The 23,183-nt window shown below is 39.3% G+C and overlaps 1 protein-coding gene and 1 long non-coding RNA gene across 18 annotated transcripts in view; one reads left to right on the top strand and one right to left on the bottom strand.

Moving 5' to 3' along the window:
- The window catches only part of Fggy (FGGY carbohydrate kinase domain containing), a 479,381-nt gene that overhangs the window by 121,214 nt on the left and 334,984 nt on the right, over nucleotides 1-23,183 (bottom strand). Inside the window, exon 15 of one of the 17 annotated variants that reach the window (XM_087214471.1) lies at nucleotides 9,783-9,812. The exons of the other annotated variants lie outside the window; for them this stretch is intronic. Coding sequence (XP_087070597.1) covers nucleotides 9,804-9,812 — 9 coding nt within the window. The 3' untranslated portion in view covers nucleotides 9,783-9,803. Of the gene's footprint in view, nucleotides 1-9,782; nucleotides 9,813-23,183 lie in introns of those variants that run through there. 17 annotated transcript variants of the gene reach the window in all.
- The window catches only part of LOC147827399 (uncharacterized), a 45,758-nt gene that overhangs the window by 3,654 nt on the left and 18,921 nt on the right, over nucleotides 1-23,183 (top strand). Inside the window, exon 3 of the long non-coding RNA XR_015452494.1 lies at nucleotides 1,102-1,178. This is a non-coding gene — a long non-coding RNA (uncharacterized LOC147827399). The remainder of the gene's footprint in view (nucleotides 1-1,101; nucleotides 1,179-23,183) is intronic.

A 23,183-nucleotide genomic window follows, 5' to 3' on the forward strand; every position in this document is an offset into this window, starting at 1 on the left:
TGTCAAGTGCTCCTGACCACTGAGATGGCTATGAGGACTGCTAAAACAGGCTGGACTCACTATACGTAGGTAAGGGGACCCATAGGGAACATTGGGAGGTACTGGTGTCACCTAAAAAGAACTGTTACAGCTGACTCTAAGAAAAAAAGAAGAACAGGAGCTGGTCCCCCTCTCTCAAAGCTAATTTAGATGGCTTACTATACCAAAAATGAGAGGTTGAGGTGTGAGATTAGGACCCTGAAAAGGGACTCTTGACTACTCAGTTAAGCTGATAACTAATGTAACTAAAATCACAGTCTCTCTAATTTTGAGATTTGATACCTGTTAAGTATTATCTCGTAAAAGTTTAAACTGCTGCAGGACCAGACCGTCTAAGCAAGCTTGTCCTTATGGTTAAATCTAACTTGTCTCAACCAAAGGCTACCTCAACTAACTCTCTAACTCACAAAATAATGATCCTAGAAGATAAAAATAGTCAAAATAAAGGACTTGAGGCAAACTTTAGAAGCTGAGACAGGATATAAGGAGATGAATGCCTGGGTTGAATGGGTAAAGTTTTCAGTGCAGGCTCTTAACAAAAGTGACTGCTACACACGCACCACGACAAGACCACAGGCACAGATGGCTCCTCTCCCTTTAGGATGGGACGCTGATCTTGGTGGAATGTGTTGGATGGTGGCCTTCTATCAGGACAAGGATGCTTGGGAAATCAGACCTGAAAGTCTGTAGCTGCTATTTCCCGTGCAGCGGGGAGTCTTAAATTCTATAGGATGCTATATTATTTCTTGTGTGAGAGGCCTGGCCCCAAGATTAATTGACACTTCCCTGACGAAGGGAAAGGAGGGGAACAACAGGTGTGGGATGGAACGGATTGTTTGGGGCAGACTGTGAACCCCAGATCCCAGGCCGTGGGAGATGGAGGGTGGGGAACCCTTGCGAGTTAGGAATGAAAACACACAGCTTCTCAACTGGAGGGTGCCTGTCTCTGTAGGGCTGCCTCTCTTGCAAGAGTTTGGATTAAAAGCCTTGCTTTCCCTGCCCTTGGAGAGTCCAATTTCTTTCTTTCTTTCTTTCTTTCTTTTTTTTTTGTTTTTGGTCTAGACCAACACACAGGCGTCTCCAGGCCAAGGCATCCAGGAGGGACAGGGAATGGAAGGGGTAGGCTCTGAGCACTGAAGGTAAGCTGTACTCTCTTCCTGTGGAGATGTCTCAGGCTTCCTCCATGCTGAAACTCTCTGGTGTGATTTTCTACAACACCTGGTACACAAACGTGCTCTAGTGAAATAGTATAGATTTTTAGGGGCATTTAAGGAGTGTTTTCCTTCTATTGCAGTGTCTCTTCAAAATTGTTAGAGATAAGTAAATACATTTTTGTTATTACTGACAGGATGATTTAATTTATGTGCTATTTAGCAGAAAGCAACTTCATGTTCCTGACTTTAAAAAAACAAGATGATCAGCCTACAATCTATCTTTTTTCACTATAAACAGTTAAAGATTGAGAGCATGCTGGACAAAGGATGTTCCCTGATTGCTGCTCCAATTCCTAACGGATCTGTTTGCGGTTAAGAGCCCCACTCCCAGTGAACTGTGGTCCTCACAGACCCAGCTCTCTGTCCTGTGACTCCTGACCCGAGGCCCTTCCTGGAGGAAGTTCTCCTCCCTCTGGCCACACCTCGCTCTCACCAGTGCCTCTGGGTGAGAAGCTCTTCTCCTACTGCTTCCCTGCGTGTCCAACATCAGCACTTCCCTCAACCTGTTCCAGGCCCCACTTATACAAAGCCTCACTTCTCTTTCCCACTTTAGCTAGGACCAGAGAGCAGATTATGGAATGGCACTCTCTAGTGTCAGCCTGCTTCATTTTCATTTCTCTAACCCAACTCTCAGCTCCTTAAAAGTGCTTTGTCAAAGTGAGCTACTCTCCATGGTTGCTACCTACTTTCTGTCTAGCTGACCCAGCTCATTCTAATGGGTAGAGGTGAATTCCCTAGAATGACTGATTTCTCTTTTAATGCTTAAAAGCAACTAAATTAGTCTAATCTGGATAACTGAAACTACTTTAGGTCTTTCAACAGGAAGAATTTAATAGAAGAAATTGGTTTGATAATTGATAAAAAAAAAAACCTAGAGGCCAGATAGGTGATGTTGAAGTGACTAAGACATCAGAAAGAGCAGAAGAATTTTTTTTCTCTCTCTTAGGAGTCAAGGATGACAGGAGGCAGTAGTATGACCAGAGTCAGAAGCTGGGTGTGTCAGGATAGAACTGAAACCTAGGAATGGTCTGATTGGTCAGAAATGGAACCTGAAAAAGACGTCTAGGAGCTAGAATCACAGGGAAAGTGCAGTTGCTGCTGTAGTGAAGGGGAGTAATGACCTGGCTTCTCATGTCCTCTTCCACCAGTATCTCTCATTAGCCAAACCTACCAAGAGGCTGCAAGGAAGCCTGGGAAATGTGGCACACATAGCAGAGGGAGGGAAGGAGAGAATGAGTCTCCAACAGCAATCAGGGAAAGGACCAGCCCAACCGTCTTCAACCACCTCCAGTAACATACATGAAGCACTAATGCAGTGTATGCTTGGCTAATAACAATGACCACTTCTATCATTTCATATCTCTCTCACTGAGAAACTATTCATACCAGTAACCATGACAAATACTTTATGTGTATTATCTTATTTAATCTTCACAACAATCACATGGGATAGGTCTTATTTTTACAAATGAGGAAACAGGCTCAGAGGAATGAAGAGAATAACAGAATACACATTTAAAATTTTTGAGCTTAGTGTAATATCAGTGTTGAACCCTTATTTATAGTCCTATTTACTATTTATAATTATGGATAATTCTGCTACCAGTAAGGGAGGTACTAGGTAAGTGGAACACAAAACTCCCTACAATTACTGGGAAGGTATTTTAAAGACCTATATTTCCAGAGATGAAAGCCTAGAATATTCTGTAAGCATTCAACTTGCTCTGCTGAAAACCAGAGATGAAAAAAAAATAGAATATAGTAAACCATCTCTAAGTGGAAATATTTTATGGTGGAGCATTTGTCCAAATGAAAAAAAATGCATCAATTCAATGCACTTTATAAAGTCCACAGTGTTCTCTCTTGAAAGCAATAGGGTATTTTTGCTCAGATGATGCCAAGTCCAGTAGCCTCTCTCTGTGGGCTTGCTGTTTACTGATATTTGATATGCTTCAACATCTGTTGCCCTTCTAGATTGATGGGTGCTTCATTTTAGCATTTCTCTGATGCCAAGCTGGTAAAAAGCTTTAGTACTGAGAACTTCTGAAACAGTCCCTGGTCAGTGGCACAGCTTTAGTTGCAAAGCTGGCTGAGGGAAGGAAAATTCAGGGAAGAGGCAAAGAGATACGCTATCCATCTACCCGAGCAGCATTGCCAGTTCTACCTCTGCACCAGGAGCCATCTCTGGAAACTTAAACCCAGGCTGTCCTTAACCTGAAGCCAACTTTTGGGGCCATGCTCTGGGCTCTCAACAAGGTCATGTCTAACACATAATTCTACTTCTGTAAAAGTTCCAAGGAAGGGTTTCTAGCTTAGTTTGAAAGAAATGATGATTTTATAATTTGGAACCAAGAAAAAGGCAGCCCGCCAAAAGAAGTGGTGTACTTCCTCGCCTCTGGACAGTGTCTGACTTCACCTGGTTTCTCATGCTGCTTGGCTGCCTGGGGTCCACCGAGGTCATCATCTCTTAGCCTAGGTCAGAGACCTATGGCCAGATCAGTCCCATAGATGGGTTTTTTTCCCCCATTAATTTTATTGGTACATTTTAGGTGTACAATACAGTTACATTCATCATTGGAATCTTGTACCTTTACATGAGTCTCTTGGTTCTTATTTTTTCCCCATTCCCCTGCCCTCTCTTCACCCCCTCCATCCTTCCTTATTTGCAAAGACTTTGTTTCCATGTTTTTCCTTTTCTCATATTTTTTCTTTTCCTTTCTTTCCTTTCCTCTTCCCCTCCCACTTCCCCTATTCCTAGTTCCATAGATGTTTTTCTGGCACTCACCACTCCAGGGTGAGAACAATCTGAGGGTTGATGTTCTTTGAACATAGCTTTAGCATAATAATGATATTTTTCTTCAACCTGGTGCAGCAGCATCACATCATCTTGTCTTTTGCTGGCATCCTCCCGTGTTTATATGGCCTGCATAGCACTTGAAGAGATCTGAGTTTGAGGACTCTCCTCCCAGAAGTGCATTTTCTTCCTTCTACATAATTTCTAACATGTGAGTTTTAGTCTGGTAGCATGCTTAGTCATTTATTAAAACTTCCCTAAATTCTGTGTGGCAGTAGAGTATGCGTGATAAACAAAACAAAACAAAAAACAACTTGTTTGTCCCCTGAGTAAAACTGCCAAGATTAGCGTGAGCAGCATCACAGCCACCACATCCAGGGGTAACGGCTCCTGGTGAGTCACCCTGGCTGCTCACTGAGCTCACTTGTTGAACCATCACTGTGATTGTAGGCTCGACCCTACCTTTTTCTCAAGAGGCAAGGTGAAAGAATTTCTTCTCATTATTGATTGTGGAGTCTGAACATCACCAATTGCTGGCTGCTTTATGTCTAGCATGGGGCAGGTCCATCTAGCACCTGGTGCCCTCCAAAGTACAGGGCTGTGGGGGAGATGTGGAGGGCGGGTCTGCAACATTCACCAGGGTTTAAACCCTCATCCCACCACTCACCATCTATTAATCTTAGACAAGCTTATCAAAGTCTTGGCAGTGCAACTTTCTGCTTTCTCAGGATGATGTTCTCACCTCAAAGGGTTGCTGTGAGAATTAAATCAACACAGGGAGTAATAAGAGGACTTTTCTATGTAACAGGAATTGTGCTTCGTGCACTTTCATTCACAGAAGCAACTCGGTGAGGTTAGTTAGTATGGAATCAAGGAACAAAGATATGAAATACTGCACTTTGCTTAGCCAAATTCATTCATATAGCAAACCACAGACATGTCACCACCCTGGGGTGTAGCAAAGGGACATGGAGGGCTACCTTCCCTCCCCCCTTCCACTTAACTTCTTCTTACCCTGCTCACAATGGACTTGGCTCAGTTACTCTCTCTACACCTTATCTCATCCTTGGCAGGCTGTTGTCACAATAGCACACACCTGGGCTCCAGAAGTTATTACTACTATTTACTGTGTTGAGTGAAATGGAGATATTCACACAAGTTTGAGCCCCATTTCTTCTCTGCCTCAAGAGAAGGCATTCCTCCAAAAAGATGAAGTGCACAGCCATGGCATCACAGAGGCCAAGGAGTCCTGGCTCCATTGCCAGATAATCCTCCAAGGCCTGGCTCCAATGCTGCCTCCTTGGGAAGACTTTGGTAGCCCTCAAGACAGTGACAGACATTCCTTCTCTGATGCTCCAGTATCACATTGTATAACAACTGTAACTGAAACAGAATAGCTTTCAATAAAACTATTTTGCTTTTATATACTGCACTCAGGTCTACTCCTTACAACATGAGTTGAGATAAGATATCTATGATCTCTGAGGCACACAGTAATTAAGTAACTCATCCAAGATAAGCAGTAGAGCCAAGATTTGAGCCAAAGAAAAAGGACTTTGCCATTACATTTCAGGAATATTTTTAATAATTATGCCTGTCTGGGTCCACCCCAACATCCCAGACTGGGAAGTCCTTGGCACCGAGACTGTATCTAGCTCCATCCTGCCACCATCTAGGACTGCCATTGTTACATGCACGCTCATTCTGGTGAACCTTTGAGATCAAAATGGGACTCCTGGCTGCCTATATTAAGGCCCAAATGTATGGATAACTTTTGCAATTCTGGTCCATGATCATCTGTCAGCCCAGCAAAAGAGACCAGAAAACGCATCCTGGCTCACAGGAAGGACTTGAGTAAAAAGTACATTAATGGGAGCAAAAACAAGCTTAGTGAAGTGATTAATTTAGCTTTCCCTTCAATATTATGTTTATACAGGTTGATTATATAGCACTTAATTACTAATTTCCCCTGCTTAAACCAAGAGTGCTTTTAATTTTTAATGACATAAGGGAGGAAGATGCCTTTACTTATTGTTTCCTTCTCTTATTTTGCCCAGCCAATTAATAACATTTCTAAGGAAATGCATTATTCCTCTCATGAATTCTTTTTCCCCATCTTCTTCCTGACCTCCTAGATTTAAAATGAGATGGAAACAGACACAAGCCACTTAGAAACAAATGGACTTCATCTATGATCTGGCTGCTCAAGCTTGAAAAGGCCTTGTAAAGTGAAGTAACATGGCATCCATAAATGGCATTATTTGAGTTTTTGGGAGTTGGGGTACATCTGTTGCCAGAACTGTGACTTGGTGTTTACCAACAACAAAGAATATAGCCATGGGTCTCTAAGCAAGGCAATCCCCTTACAAGCCTGTTTTGATTCCTGAGTGTTAATGTCTGATGATTTTATAGTCCAGGAAAAGCACAGATAAAACAAAGGGCATACACTTTGGATTCAGATCTGGATTTGCTTGTTATTCCTGCCATTTGCTATCTGATAGACCACAGCAGGTCACTGATATTTTCTGAGCTAATTTCTTATGTGTAAAGGACAGGTGAATAACCTAACTTGCAAGAATTAAGTGTCATCTAAAGTGTGCTGGGCACAGTGCCCAGTCAGAGTAGGTTACACACAAATACCGTTTTCTTTTCTTTAGCAGACAGCCAAGCAGAAACATGAAAGCTGGGATGAGGGGGTACTTTTGGAGGACCTCTAGCATGTTTCTCATTACCTGCAGACCTAGGAGTTTAGTTCACTGTTGCTGTAATGGTCTATCTGTAATGACATAAGGAACTTGCCCCCCGAAATAAACCAACACACCAGTTCCTTCATTAAGAACATCTTGCTCTGCTAAAGCATCAGCTGAACTAAGGTATGCTTGATGACATAATTCATTTTCATTCTGATGCCAGGTCCTTATTTATCTCGTCACATTTGCAGACTAGATTCGAATACACAGACTGCAGTAGATGGCCCAGTGTAAAAGATGGTGTTGGACATCTTCAAATGCTCCTGACCATCCCTCCTTACCCTTCTCTGAGCTTAGATGGGCTGACACATAGGGAGCTCAGCAAGGAGCTGCCTTGGTCTCTGAGTTCAACCACTGGGGAGGCTGGGGAGAGATTAGAGTGCTGGAGGATGGATTAGCAGTGCAGGTCTTTCGTTCCAGCACGGCTGCACTGCAGGCAGCTGCCAGGGCTACCCCCAGGTAGCTTTACCTTCTGGGTTTCCAGTAACTATCCCCTCCTGTTATTCGCCTCAAATGGGTACCACGTTCTCTCATGTAATTTCTCTAGTATCCTGCCTACAACTTCATAAAGAGTCCCTCCTTCAAACTCCCTAAAGTTGTCCTAATTTGAAAATGTGTTCTGATTACTTTGGGGATCCTGACTAATACAGTGATATTTCAATGTACATATAAATTCTCATAAATCTATTTCTGATACTAGTTTTTTAAAAAAATAATAGCAATCATGTTACCTCCAAATAGTCCATTTCTTTTTGTGGTGAGTTGAATAGTGGGATCTTGTGCCGGGAGTTGGATTCTAGCTCCATTACTTTCTAGCACTTGGCTTTCCTAAGTTGCTTAACCATACTTAGCCTGTTTCTCCATTTGTAAAATTATTATAATAATGTAGGAAATTTCTTTTATACAATTTTTTGGGGTTTTGTTTGTTTGTTTGCTTTGTTTTTTGGTACCAGGGATCAAACTCAGGACCTTGCACTTGTGAGGCAGGCGGCAGAACCACTAAGCTAAATCCCTGGCTCTCCTTTATACAACTTTTAACATGAGGCAAACATTTGAAATGTTCAAATTTCTTTGAAGTGCATTTGATTGAAGACTCAGCATTCATATTTCTGAATCAGTGGTACTTTCTTATGGTTCACTGCTGAGTATCAAATATCTCCAATAAGCAAAGATAATGATCTCTTTTTTCCCTTCTGCATACTTCTTTATCATTTGCTTCAATGCTGCAATCATAACTCTCTCATGAACTTCAGCAAAGCTGTGTATATTCCATGACTCCAAATCAAACTTTTTCCTAATGGTAGTAGTGCGTGGTACTTATATTTACGTGTATAGGAGTGTATTCCTATGTTTAATCATTATTCAGGGCACCAATTGTAGGATATTTTTGAGTTAACTAAAGGTCTTTTCTTTCCTGATCTTGGATTCCAAGCTTAATTTATATTGAATATTAAGGTTATACAGTATGCACTTTCTATTTATGAGTTTACCTTGTGTAAAGGTAAAAAAAAGAAACCCTAACCTATTCATTTTTACTTATTCCAACATGGAAGTTTACTATTTAATGCTGTGGTATAAATGATAGTTAGAGTGAGGAATTAATTACTTATAAGCTTTTACTTCCACAGGAAGATCTCGTATACAGAGTCCACCAAAAAATATATATACACACTTCAGAAAAAGAGAAATAGTAAGATGTTTTTTCAATGGATGATCTTACCCTTGTAAGGGGAACCCTAGAAGATGTCACAAATCACAGAAAACCCAACTGAGAGAAGAAATTGAAAACGCATATGGCCTGGGGATTTAGCTCAGTGGTTCCGTTGCTTGCCTTGCAAGCGCAATGACCCGAGTTTGATCCCTGGTACCAAAAGAAAAAAAAGAAAGAAAGAAAATGCATGTGCAGCAATCTCAATGACCAAGTTACTCAAGCAGCAGTTCGCGTACTAATAAATGTCTGGGAGCTCATGGCCACCACTTTGAGCATTTCTTGTAATTGTAGAAGCCAAAGGTAACTTGTATTAATCTCATGATAGCTCAATAAATTTGGTATTAAAATATTTATACATGTTTTTCTTTTCCTAAAGCGTGTATATATATATATATATATTATTTTGGTAAACTCTGTATGTTTTTTTAGATATGCACCAGCAGGAAATATTGTCTTAAATAAAGTCAAGGCAAAGAGTTAGATAAACTTTTTATTTTAGAAAAACAAGTCTGTAATCCTAGGTTTCTAAGGATGCAGTAGATATGTGGACTTTGATTGCTTTTATAAAAACCTAATTCTTAAATTTGTGAAAAAAATTGTAGGGAAAGGGAGATATTTTAGAATAATATATTTGTTAGCCAAAATCTTAATGTTAATAACAATGGTATTAAAAGCATCTTTTAAGATGGTCATGGTGCTGAAAACCTGTAATCCTAGCTACTCGGGAAGCTGAGGCAGGAGTACCATAAATTTGAGGCCAGCCTGGACAACTTGGCAAGACCTTGCCACAAAATGTAAAAACTAAATAAATAAAAAGGGCTGGGGATGTAGCTCAATGGTAGAGTGCCCCTGTATTCAATTCCCAGTATAGGGGAAAAAAGATCTATCTTTTAAGCGAAGAACTTAAATAAGGTACTTTTTTGTATCTACCTCAATGAAAAGTAAACAAGTAGATTATTATTAAGAGCAAATAAAGCAAAATAATATAGGTGAGCATGGTATGAAATCTCTTCCAGGCAAATGAATGAGAAATCTTCAAACCAAGAGCACACTCTGCTTTTTTTATTTCTATGTTTTGTACTCAACCAGGCAGTGATGACAAATGTGTAATGCTGATATTTCCTGTGAACAATACCACACTGTGGAGGGTGGCCAAGTTGCCATATTAGACTATATGCTCATCCTAAGCAGTGGATAGGTTATGGTTGATGGACTTTGCATCAATGCTACACAATTTCTTCTTTGTGCTTCAGAATTCTCATCAGGAAATGGTTGCTGTTACCTAGTGGGCTGCTTCAGTGGTTCTATGAATAAGAACAGATGGAAAGTAACAGGCTCTGCTGCTGGCTCAATCTGTACGGAGTTGGAGAGTCATGTTATATGTCTTACTTTCAAATAATTTCCTAAAAATAGAACTTTGGGCTCATGTTTGACCTTTTAGACCATCAAGCTACCATGCTGTTCTGCAACTACAGTGGAGTAGGCAGCTTTGCAATCAACCTGGAACCTGAATTTGTTTTTTTTAGGAGAGAGGGAAATTTTTAAAAAGATGAAGTATTGCTAACCAGCTATGGCAGTAAGTATAATGAATATTAGAATCAACATCACATTCTTTTTAAAAATTAACTTCATAGGTACATTTTAGGTATACATTGTGATCACATTCATCATTGGGAATTTGTACATGTATACGATATAGCTTAGTTCCTGTTTTTTCCCATTTTCCTTCCCTCCTTTCCACCTACCCACCACTCCCTATTTACTTGTTTTTTTTTCCCCATTAACTTTATTGGTACATTTTAGGTATGCAATACAGTTACATTCATCATTGGGATCGTGTACCATTACATGAGTCTCTTCATTCTTATTTTTTTTCCCCTTCCCTTGCCCTCCCTTCACCCCCTCCACCCTTCCCTATTTGCAAAGACCTTGTTTCCATTTTTTTCCTCTTCTCATATTTTTTCCTTTCCCTTTTTTCCCTACTCCTACGCCTCCCAATTCCCCTGCTCTTTTAGACCTTTTCTTCCTGTTACACAATATCAGTTATACATTTTTTAAATTACAATATTAAGATCTAGGAGACATTACCACAGATTTTACAGAATTTAAAAGGATATAGAAAGCGTATTGCAAAAATCTTTTTTGAAATAAATTTGACAACTTCTAAGAAGTAACTTAGAAGACAAATTAATGAAACTAACTCTGGAGGAAATATAAAAATTGAATAGCACCTATTAAAGAAAGTATATTCCTAGCTTGAAAACCTACCTATATGACAACAGCAGGCTCATAACCATTTTAACTGATAAATTATATCAAACAATTAAAGCAGAAAAAAGAAGGAACACTTCTCCCCTCATTTTAGGAACTCAACATTGTGCTAATCCTAAAACTGGATAAAGATAATGGAAGAAAAAAGTATGAACATAGATAGAAATTTGTTTAACAAAACAAACTATTAGAAGTCAGATCTGGCAGGATGTAGAAAGTGGTTTTGTTATAGGGATAGCAGTGTTGGTTCAGCATTGGAAGATCCACCCCCAAAAGTCATCATTTGAACAGAGGAAAGGAAAAAGCCATATGAGCCTGTCATTAGTTGGAGAAAACGTATTGGACCAAATTCTACAGCTGTTCATGGTAAAAGCTACCAGGAGACTAGAAGTAGAACAGAAACTTCTCAACAAATTAAAGACATGTACTCCATACTTCCAGCGAGAATGCCTTATATGAATGGAGAAGATACAATGCTTTCTCCTTAAGGTGGGGAACAAGGGCAGATATGCTTACTCTTTATCTGTCCACTAAACTTTGAAACCTAGTCCCCACCAAAATAGTCTGGCAATAAAATGACACAACTAGGATAGGATTGGCAAGGTAGAAGCAAAATCTTTATATGCAGATGAAATGATCATCTACAGAGAAAATACTAAGAAATCTCTAGGAGCCCCTAGAACTTGTACTTGAATTTAGCAGGATTAGAAAACACAAGGTATATATAAAAATTCAGGTCTGTGTATACTTGCTATAAATGAAGAACTGGATATTGAAATTTAAAAGTTATGTAGGAGTACAAAGGACTAGAAAAGTTAAAAACAAAAACAAAAACAAAAACAATGTTGTAAGACATTTAGTACCTAATTTTAAGACTTCTTCTAAAGCTACAGTAATCAAGGCAGTGTTGGTGTAAGGAAAGACATATAGATCACTGGAATAAAACAGAGAATCTAGAAATAGAACCACACATATATGGTCCACTGAGTTTTGAAAGATTATTTAACATTAGCATTTTATAGAATATAAACTCGATTCAAGAGCTGAGGAAGAGATAGTGTCTTTAGCAAACGGCACTAGAGCACCTGGTATCCGTATACAAAAAATTAATCTCAACCCTTTTTTTTTTCATACATGAAAATAACTTGACGGGATCTATGAACCTAAATAAGAAAGCCTAAAAGTATGAAACTTTAAGAATAAAGTATAAGGGAAAATATTTATGAATTCAGGGTAGGCAAGAACCACCTAGGATACAAAAGACATGATGTATAAAAGAAAACAATTGATAAATGAGATTCCATCAAAATTTAGAACTTTAAATGACATCATTAAAATGAAAAGTAGTCCTTAAACAGACCATATTTACAATGCATAGAACCTATGACCAGAATATATAAAGAATTCTTAGAGCTCATTAATAGACAACCCAATTAAAATGTGACATAAGATGATAAAGAGCCAGTATAGCACAAGGAATGGTGTGCAACTCTAGAATCAGAAAAATAGCAATCAGCACAATAACAAGACTGAATTATACACTCATTAGTGAGATGAAGTCAAAAGTTTTAAAAGCCTTATCATGACTTTTTCTTTTTGTTGGATTCTCCCCCATGCGTTTAATTTGTCATGCCCAATGGATTCATTCTGCTGGGTTTCCTGGGGTTCTGATCCCCATTGTCTTTTCCTAGGGTATTGTCTAAAAGTTTTTGGAGTGCCAGTTTGGTATTCATGAAGTTCCTTAGGTGCTCTTTATCATGAAAGTATCTTATTTCTCCATCAATTTGGAAAGATAGTTTTGCAGGGTACATCAATCTGGGTTGGAAGCTGTTTTCCTTTAGGGCTTGAAACACATCACTCCAAACTCTTCTTCCCTTGAGGGTTTGCATTGAGAAGTCTGCTGTGATTCTGATGGGCTTTCCTTTGTATGTGATTTGTTTCTTTTCTCTCACTGCTGGTAGAATTTTATTCTTCTGTTGGATTTCTGGAATCCTAACTATTATATGCCTATGTGTAGATTTTTTTTGATTAAGGCTAGCTGGAGTCCTATATGCCTCCCTTATCTGTATGTCAAGTTCTTTTCCCCTCCTTGGGAAGTTTTCTGCCATCACTTCTGTGAACAGTTTTTTTAATGTCATCTGCACTCTCTCCTCTTTCTTCATTGACTCCAATCAGTCTTATGTTATTCTTCTTTGCATCGTCTAGCAGCTGCTGGATTGATTTCTCATGTTCCCTTACAATTTTAAAGCAATTTTTCTTTTCCTGGTCACTAATTGCAATCTTATCTTCTACATGTGAAATTCTATCCTCATATTGGTTCATTCTGCTGCGCAGACTTTCCATGGAGTTTTTAATCTCTTGGAAATCTGTTTATATCTGTTTTATGGATTCCATTTGTTTCCTATGTTGGGATTCCATCATGTTCCTCAGATCCTCTATTTTTTTATCTGTGTCCTCTCTAGATTTATTAATCATGTCTTGCACCATGAGCAAAATCTTTGCTGTTATCTGAGTAATTATTTCTGATTTCATTTTTCCCAGATCCTCTTTTGTTGCCAGTTCAGAGAGTCCAGGTGGTTGAGTATCAGAGTGTTTCATCTCATTTCCCTTTGGGGTTGCTGTAGGCGATCTAGAAGTCTGTTTTTGAGGCTTGTTTATGTGTCTTCTCATTTCCACGGTGGGGGGGGGTGCTTCTGGCGCCCACGCGGCTCACCTTCTCTGCCCTTGGAGTTTGGGATGGCAGTGGTGGAGCTTCCTTCCGGGTGCTGGGACCAGCTCAGCTTCTCTGCCTTGGGAGCTTGGGATGGCGGCAGGGGAGCTTCCTTCCAGGTGCTGGGACTGGCTGAGCTTCTCTGTCCTAGAAGCCTGGGATGGTGGTGGGGGAGCTTCCTTCTGGTTGCTGGGACTGTCTCACCTTCTCTGTCCTAGGAGCCTGGGATGGTAGTGGGGGAGCTTCCTTCTGGGTGCTGGGACCAGCTGAGCTTCACTGCCTTAGGAGCCTGGGATGGTGGGGGGGGGAGCTTCCTTCTGGGTGCTGGGACCATCTCACCTTCTCTGCCCTAGGAGCCTGGGATGGCAGTGGGGGAGCTTCCTTCCGGGTTCTAGGACCGGCTGAGCTTCTCTGCCCTAGGAGCCTGGGATGGAGGTAGGGAGCATCCTTCTGGGTGCTGGGACCGGGTGAGCTTCACTGCTGTAGGAGCCTGGGATGGCGGTGGGGGAGCTTCCTTCCAGGTGCTGGGACTGGCTGAGCTTCTCTGCCCCCACCACTCCCTATTTTAAAAAGTTTTGTTTCCATTTTTTCTTTCTTTTCTTGTATTTTTCCCCTTCTTTCCTTTTCAGTTTCTCACACCAGAGGGACAGTTTGATATTTACATATGTGTTTCCTAGATATACATCCATTTAGCTATAAATGTCTCTAGTTCATCATTCTTTATGGCTGAATAGTACTCTATTTTATATTAAAAAAACATATCTTCTTTGTCCAGTCACCAGTTGGCAGGCATTTGGGCTGTTTCCAAGATGTAGCTCTTACAAACTGTGCCACAGTAGACATGGGTATGCATATATCACCATGGTATGATGCTTTTAATTCTTTTGGGAAGATATCCAGCAGGGGAAGAGCTGGGTCAAATGGGACTTCTAATCCTAGTTTTTTGAGGAATCTCCACACTGATTTCCAGAGTGGTTGCACCAGTCTATACTCCCACCAAGAGAGGAGAAGGGTTCCTTTTTTCCCACAGCCCCACCAGCATTTGTTATTGGTTGATTTTTTGCTAGCAGCCATTCTTTCAGGAGTATGATGGAATCTCAGCATTGTTTTCATTTGCATCTCTCAAATGACCACAGTGATATTGAACATTTTTTCATATGTTTATTTGCTCCTTCTATTTCTTCATCTGAGAAATATCTACTCATTCAGATGCCCATTTTTGGATTGAGTCTTTAAATTGGTTAGGTCTGATTTTTAAAGTTCTTGATATAGTCTAGATAGTAATCCTTTGTCTGAGGAACAGCTGGTAAATTTTTTTCCCATATTGTGGGTTGTCTCTTCACTCTGTTGGTGGTTTCTCTTGCTGTGTAAGATGATATCCCAGTTGTTGGTTCTTTGTGCTAGTTCTGTGCAACTGAACTTTTGTTCATAAAGTCTTTTCCTATGTCAATGTCTACAAGAGTTGTAGCCAACCTATCTTCTAGAAGGTTTAATGTTTCTGTTTTAATATTTAGATCTTTGACCCATTTCTATTTTAATCTAGTGCATGGTGGAAGATATGGGTTTACTTTAACTCTTTGGAAAGTTGAAACCCAGTTTTTCCAGCACCGTTTATTAAAGAGGCTATATCTTTCCTCCTATAAGGGTGTTTGGCTCCTTTGTCAAAGATGAGGTGGCTGAATAAGTCTGGAGTTGTTTCTGCCTCTTCTAATTTGTTCCTATGGTCCTCCAGTCTGTTTCTTTGCCAGCACCATGCTGTTTTAAATCATAGTAGCTTTGTAGTATAGTTTTAATTTGCAGATTGTGACACCCCCCTGCCTTGTCTTTGTTGTCTAATTGCTTTTGCTATTCTAGGTCTCTTCTGTTTCCAAATGAAGTTTTGGGTTGTTTTCTCTAGTTCTGTGAAATATGCTGTTGGAATTTCAATTGGGACTGCATTGAATCTATAGAGCAGTTTTGGAAGTATGGCCATTTTCACTATATTGGTTCTTCCTACCCAAGAACAAGGGATGTCTTTCCATTTTCTGATGTTCTCTTCAATCTCTTTTTTCAGAGTGCTGTAGTTTTCAGAGTAGAGGTCTTTCACTCCTTTGGTTAGATTGATTTCTAGGTACTTCATTTTATTGGTTGCTACTGTGAAAGGAATTGTTTCCTCCATTTCACTCTCAGTGAGTCTGTTATTCATGTACATGAAGGCTACTGATTTTTGAGTGTTGACCTTGTATCCAGGTATTCTATGAATTTGGTTATTAATTCTGGAAGTCGTTTGGTAGAGGTTTTAGGGTCTTCTATATAGAGTCTCATGTCATTCGCAAATAGTGACAGAAGTTAAACTACTTCTTCCTTTCCTATTTTTATTCCTTTTATTTCTTTCTCTTTTCTAATTGCTCTGGCTAATGTTTCCAGAACTATATTGAACAAGAGTGGTGATAGTGGACATCCTTGTCTTGTTCCTGATTTTAGTGTGAAGGATTTCAGGTTTTGACCATTTAGTATGATATTGGCTGTTGGTTTTTCATAGATGGCTTCTATCAGTTTGAGGTAGAGACCATCTATTCCAATTTTTGGTAGAGTTTTTATGATAAATGAGTGTTGGATTTTGTCAAATGCTTTTTCTGCATCTATTGAAATAATCATGTGGTTTTTGTCCTTGGCTCTATTGATATAGTGTATTACATTTATTGATTTGTGTATGCTGAACCATCCCTGCATCCCTGGGATGAATCCCACTTGGTCAGGATATATGATCTTCTTGATGATCTTCTGCATTCAGTTTGTCAGTATCTTATTGAGGATTTTTGCATCTATATTCATTTGGGAGATTTGCCTGTAGTTTTCTTTTTTGATTGGGTCTTTCTCAGCTTTTGGTATCAAGGTAATACTTGCTTCCAGTAATGAATTTGGCAGTATTGCTTCCCTTTTAAGTTCATTAAAGAGTTTTTGCATTAGTGGCATTAGCTCTTCTCTAAATCTCTTGTAGAATTCAGCAGTGAAGCTATCAGGACCTGGTATTTTCTTTGTTGGTAAGTTTTTAATTACATTTTCAATTTCATTGATCGATATTGGGTTGTTTAGAATTTTTATATCTTCTTGGCTCAACTTTGGTAATTCATATGTATCTAGGAATCTGTCCATTTCTTCTGTGTTTTCCATCTTATCAGCATATAGTTTCTCAAAGTAGGTAATGATGATCCTCTGGATTTCTGCTGGGTCTGTTGTGATTTCACCATTTTCATTCCTAAGTGCATGGATTTGAGCCTTTCCTTTTTTTGATTAGGTTGGCTAAGGGTATGTCAATTTCATTTATTCTTTCAAAGAACCCACTTTTTCATTTAGTGATTTTTTTCTTTGTTCTCTTAGTCTCCAATGCATTGATTTCTGGTCTGATCTTTATAATTTCTTCCCTTTTATGAGCTTTGGGCTTGTCTTGCTCTTCTTTTTTCTAGAAGATTGAAGTTCACCACTAGGTTGTTTATTTGAGCTTGTTCTGTTTTCCTATCATGGCTATTCACTGCTATGAATTTCCCTTGTAGGACTGCTTTCATTTTGTCCTATGAATTCTGGTATGTTGTACTGGCATTGCTATTTAATCTAATTTAATTGTCATTTAATTGTCGAAACTGTGTGATTTCTTCTTTAATTTCTTCAATGACCCCATTGGTTGTTCAGGAGGGTGTTTTTCAATTCCATGTGTTTATGAAGTTCTCATAGTTTCTTTTGCTATTGATTGCCAATTTAAATGCACTATGATCTCATAGTATACAAGGGATAACTTCAGTTTCTTTGCATTTACTTAGGTATGTTCTATGAGCTAGCACGTGGCCTATTTTGGGCAATGACCCATGTGCAGCTGCTAAGAATGTGTATTCTGATTTTGTTGGGTGGAATACTCTGTAGACATCTATTAAGTCCATTTGTTCAAGAGTTTGGTTGAAATCTAGTATTTAATTGTTGATTTTTTGTATAGTTGATCTGTCTATTTGTGACAGTGGAGTATTAAGGTCCTCCACTACATTGTATTAGTTCATATTTGATTATTTATGTCCATCAATACTTGTTTTATATAGTTGGGTGCATTAGTATTTGGCACATATATATTTATGATTGCCATTTCTTCCTTTTGGATTATTCCAAGAGCAATGTAGTGACCTTCTTTGTCTCTCTTAATTAGTAGTGACCTTCTTTGTAGTGACCTTCTCTTTCTCTCTTAATTACTGTTGATTTGAAATACAGTTTGTAGCTACCTCTGCCTTTTTGGGGGTTCCTGTCCCATGGAGTATTGTTTTCCATCCTTTGACTTTCAGGCTACGAATTTCTATTTGAATTAAGTGCGTTTCTTGTATGCAGCATATTGTTGGATCTTGCTTCTTGATCCATTCTGCCTGTCTATTTCTGTTGATTGGTGAATTGAGACCATTACCTTTGATGGTTATAACTGATATGTACTGACCTATCCTTGTCATGATCTTTTCTGCTGTGATTCTGATGGGCTTTTCTTTGTATGTGATTTGTTTCTTTAATTGCTATTAATATTTTGTTCTTGTGTTGGGTTTCTGGAATCTTAATTATTATATCCTTAGGTGTAGTTTTTTTTGTTTTTTATCACAGCTAGTTGGAGTTCTATACGCCTCATTTATCTTAATGTTAAATTCTCTTTCCCTGTTTGGAAAGCTTTCTGTGATTACTTCTGTGTAAAATTTATTTATGTCTTTTGCACTATCTCCTACTCCTTCACTGACTCAAATAAAATTTAAGTTATTCTTTTTTTCATCATCTAGTAGCTGTTGGATTGATTTCTCATGGTCCCTTGCTATTTTTAAGAAATCTTTGTATTATGTTCATTAACTGCAATCCTATCTTCTATATATAAAATTCTGTTCTCTTTCACTTATTCCACTGCAGAAACTTTCAATGGAAATTTTAATTTCTTGGATATCTTCTTGGATGTGTTTTATGCTTTCCATTTCTTTCCCATGCTGGGTATTCATGGTTTGTATCATTTTCCTCAGCTCTTCTATTTTTTTGTCTTTGTCTGCTCTAGAGTTATTAATCATGTCTATCATTATGGTCACCATATCTGTTTTCATCTGAGAAGTTATTTCTGATTTTATTTTTCCAGGTCTTTTTTCATTGCCAATTCAGGGAATCCAGGTGGTTGGCTTTCAGATTGTTTCATCTCGTTTCCCCCCAGATTTGCCTTTCATGATTTGGAAGTCTGGTTTTGAGTCTTGCTTAGATGTCTTCTCATTTCTATTTTTTTGTTGTTCTCATTTTTGATGTTTTGGTTTAATTCCTGGGTTTCTGCTTATAAATTGCTTATTGTGAGTATCTTTATTGCTAGTATTTAGAATCCTCAGGGAATGGCTACTCTTTGGATTCTGCTCCAGGTTTAGCTGGACTTTGGGTTTTGAGTCTGTAATGGCCCTTAAGAAACCTCAGTCTTGGTACACCAGCAAGGGCCATTGACTAGAACAATCACATCACCTTGGCCAAAGTAATACAATCAGCATCAACAATAAAGTAAAACACAGCCTAGAAAGTGGCAAACTGTGGTAACTGTCAATCTACCACCTTTGACTGCATGAACTAGACTTGTAGTTACATATCAAAATCTAGAACCATCCAGAAATATATTTGCACTAAATAAACCCTTCAATATAGTCAATTTGCCCTCTAGGGAGATTTAGAAGGAGTTGGGGGAATAGAGAAATAGAAGGAGAGGGAAAGGTTAAAAGTAAGGCTTGAGGAAGGACACAGGAAGATCATGTGAACTTTTGGAAACTGATGAAGACAGAAGGAAGAAACAAAAACAAGAACAGAACAAACTAACAGCAGCAGTAAAACTGTATTCTTGCTCCTATAAAAATAAGAACAATGGAGAAAAAAACAGGACAGAAACAGGAACAAGAAAAGCAAGAAATGAAAGGAGAAAAGAAAAGAAGAAAAAAAATGTCCCCTTCAAGATGTGTCTCTGTTGTTACCTGTGGACAATATGGATAGTGCACAGATCTGTGTCAACTGATCTCAGTGAGCCAGTCATAGTCCAATGAAGTTCAGGCTGGTTTCTGTCTGTGAGGCTGGAATTGAGCTCCCTGACCTCCTTCAGGTTTGAACTATGCACCATTCTATTGCAGGTTTGAACTGCCCTTCCCCCACAATGAGTCTGGGCTCTGGTAGTAGGTGTTGACTCCAACAACTCACCAACTGCTGCAGTCTGCTGTACCTTTATTGAGGTAACTCTTTGCTCTACAAGTGGGCTTCAAATCTCAACAAGCCTCAGAGAGACCTTCTCTGTGATGCTCACCACTGTGCAAATTCCTTGGCTCAGAATGATGGCCTTCTGGACCCCTGCACTGCACTGCTGTCCAGTCGAGCCTCTGGCTGGCTGGTTCCTGTGTACTGTTACCAAAGGTGTCCCAGTGGGCCTCTGGCTGGGGCCTGAATCACATTCTTAATTCAATTTTTCTTTAAACTATTAACTATCATTCCAAAGGTTTTTTGGTGACTTATGGGACACTGGCATATGGGACAGGATATGCACTCAGGAAATTCAATCAGAAAATATGAAGCTATTTAGTTAAAAACCAGCATCCCCCAGCTCTAAAAGATATGCTAAAGCAGGCTAGGGCAAAAGGCTACTAAAAACGTTGGTATCAGGAACATATGTGAGATGAATAGGATTATAAGTTTGGGGATGAAAACTAAAGAGAACTAGAATTCACAGAAAAAGGCCCCTGGAATTAACAGAAAAAAGACCCTTGTACACAAGAAATGTAAACCTGGAATTTTCTGTACTATTTGTGGGAATATAAGTTGTTATACTTAAATCCTACAAATTGGGCAAACTTTTGGCTAAACAATTATATACCTTCATAATGTATTTTATCAAAATAATTTTGGTTGTGCAAAAATTTAGCTATAGGTAAGTCAGTTGCACATTCTTTAAAACAATGATGACAACCAAAATGTCCAAGATTTGGGGACTGATGAAATAAGGCATAGTATATTCTATGGGGTAGCATTATATAGTCTGAAAAATGATAAATAAAAATGTTTACTATATGTTTCCGGGTGGGGAAAAAGATTATTAAACAGCATGCATTTTATGAATATATTTTTAAAATTTATAAAATATGAAATATTTTAAATTATGTTCATAAAAAGAATAGAAGTAAAATATTAAATAATTAATATTAAAATAGCCTAAAATAAATAATTCAGAGTAATAAGATCATTGTTTTCATATCTGTCCTTTTTACTTAAATGAATTTTCTTTCTTTTTCCAATGAACGTGAATTATTAGTAGTATTTCAGAACAAAGGGGAACAAAACAAAAATAAGCAAACTATCACTGAATTTACTAGGAAGCGGGACAATGCATACTTCGGGACATGCATTAGACTTCCATCTTTCCAAGGCTCTGGAAGTTGATAAAGTCAGCTTCACTTTGTAAAGTATAAAAGTAGTATTCATGGAAGTAGACAACCCAAATAGGACTGAAACCCACAGCAAGTTGACTGTCACAAAATAAAACAAATGGAGAAATACAGTATACTGTACACAGAATCACAGGTTTTAAAGGGCATAACAGGTGATGGATGTAAAGGTTCTACATGAGGGAAGCCGAGATTTCGGGGAAGCAATGAGGATGGTCGCAGGGCTGTCCGAGGGCAGAGCACTGGTCAGCACAGGGCTGATCTCAGGGGCACACATAACAGATGGACTGAGGAATCACGGTCTTTAGCTGGCCATTTACACGAGTGGTCTGGGAGACATGGGAGTTTGTCAGGACCATGACGAGGAGAGCTGACAGTGGCAGTGCATGGAGCTGTGGCCTATAGGGTGGCAGCACCCACTCAGTGTTGGAGGAAAGGTTCTGATGAACTGCACTTGTTTTCTCTGCACTAGTGCTGAGAAATTCACTGCGGGGCTTGTTTTGGCCTCTGCTCACTGGCTCCAGTGCTGGTATTCACTTCAGAAGAATCTTGTGCTGCTTGAAGGGGGTGGGGGTAAAGTGGCCTTTTAAGATAAATAGCACTGTAGGAGTTAAAGCTTGTTTTGTATAAGTAGTCTTGGAAAAACCCCGAGAGAGCTCACAGAGAGCTCGCAGAGAGCTAATGATATCTGCAGGAGCCAGAAGGAAACATCAAGTGGAAAGCCATCTTGTATTTCTTCCTCTTTGCCACCTGATCAGGTTTTCTCTCATGACTGCTTGAAACTGTCCTCTTGTTTATTTGCTCTTGTATTTATTAGAACCTCTTCATTGTCTGTGCTTAGAAAATTTAAATTGCTGATATTATATAAATTTATTTTTCCAGCTCATTAATTGTCCAGGGCCTAGGAGCCTACAGAAGTGTTTGTCGTCAATTTCTGACTACAACTGTGCACTTTCCAGGGGAGTCAGAATTAGAGGGTATTATACCTTGGCACGCTGACACTGAGGGTAGGGTGATAAAGTGAAAAGGTCTCAGAGGTCAAACTACTTGGACTTTGCATTCCTATGAATAAGAGAGGGGAAGAGGGTTCCCCTCTGGTGGCCCTTTCCACCTGCTCAGCAGTGCCTTGCTCTGGGAACAGCATACCCATGGCTTGGTTCCACAGCATCAAGCTGCAGGTATAAAAAATGACCATGACTCATCCTCAAGGACACACACTTCAGCGGACAGTTTTGAAAACCCCTTCTCACAGAAGGCTAACTCTAGAATGAAGCCACTCCTTCAATTCTTCAGAGCAGGTGGATGGCTATGTCAGACCTTTGAGAGGTCCTAATTTGAAAAGAGATTAGTAAGAAGACTTTAGATGCCAAAAGGAAGAGAGAGTAGGAAAGGGCAGGGGAAAAAAGAGACTCAAAGAATGAGAATATAAATGGAAAAAAGAACAGGAGGTGGAAGCTAGGAAATTCTAGCATGCTTCAAAATTTGCAATAGCGATGGAACTTGTACTTTACCAATCTCCCACCAGAAAATTCTACCCAGTGTCCTTTTCTCTCCTTCTGGCAAAATTCCCTCAGATTTGAACACAGAAGTTTGTGACAGCTTTAAGTAAAATCCACTGCAGGAGCCTCATTCTGATCTATTGGTGTCAGGCAAGTACAAGTCTGTTCCCCTGGCTGAAGTCATGGACTTCATGGACTGGGAAACTGTCTCCCCAGGCACAGAAACCTCTTCCCTAGGTCTGCAGTCTGTGTTCTCTGCATGCTTAGCCTTCCCTCATTTGAAGGAGATGACCCTTGCCCATATAAGTAAGAAGTGAAATCCTACTACTAGGTATGTGGTCTACAAGAAGTCAGAACATCTGGCCTACTGGCATAGTTGAGTTGCTGGCTGAATCATTTGGCTTTCTTACAGTATAGAGTAGCAGTACCATGCAGAACAAGCTACGATCTTTGAAGATCAAAGAAAAGGCTATGTGTAAGTGCAGATAGAAAAATATGAATCACAGAAAGGGAGCAGTTCTGTTTCCCCTAACCTTGCCAGAATCTTAAGCTGATCCCCAGTCCTGGGACACATGGTTGGGCTCTACTCTTTTGGAGAAGGGTGAAGCCAATTCCACACATTTATATTCTCAAAGCAGTTACCAACATAATTATTTGAACGATGTTGATTATATCTGGGAAATCGCTGAAACTTTCAGTACAAGGGGCAATTCTTTTATTTAAACATTAAAAAAATGAAAAAGAAACATACAAAACAAG

Source organism: Heterocephalus glaber, unplaced genomic scaffold, assembly GCF_053883595.1.
Source record: "Heterocephalus glaber isolate CG9 unplaced genomic scaffold, H.glaber_assembly_v1.0 deba00001447, whole genome shotgun sequence".
NCBI lineage: Eukaryota > Metazoa > Chordata > Mammalia > Rodentia > Bathyergidae > Heterocephalus > Heterocephalus glaber.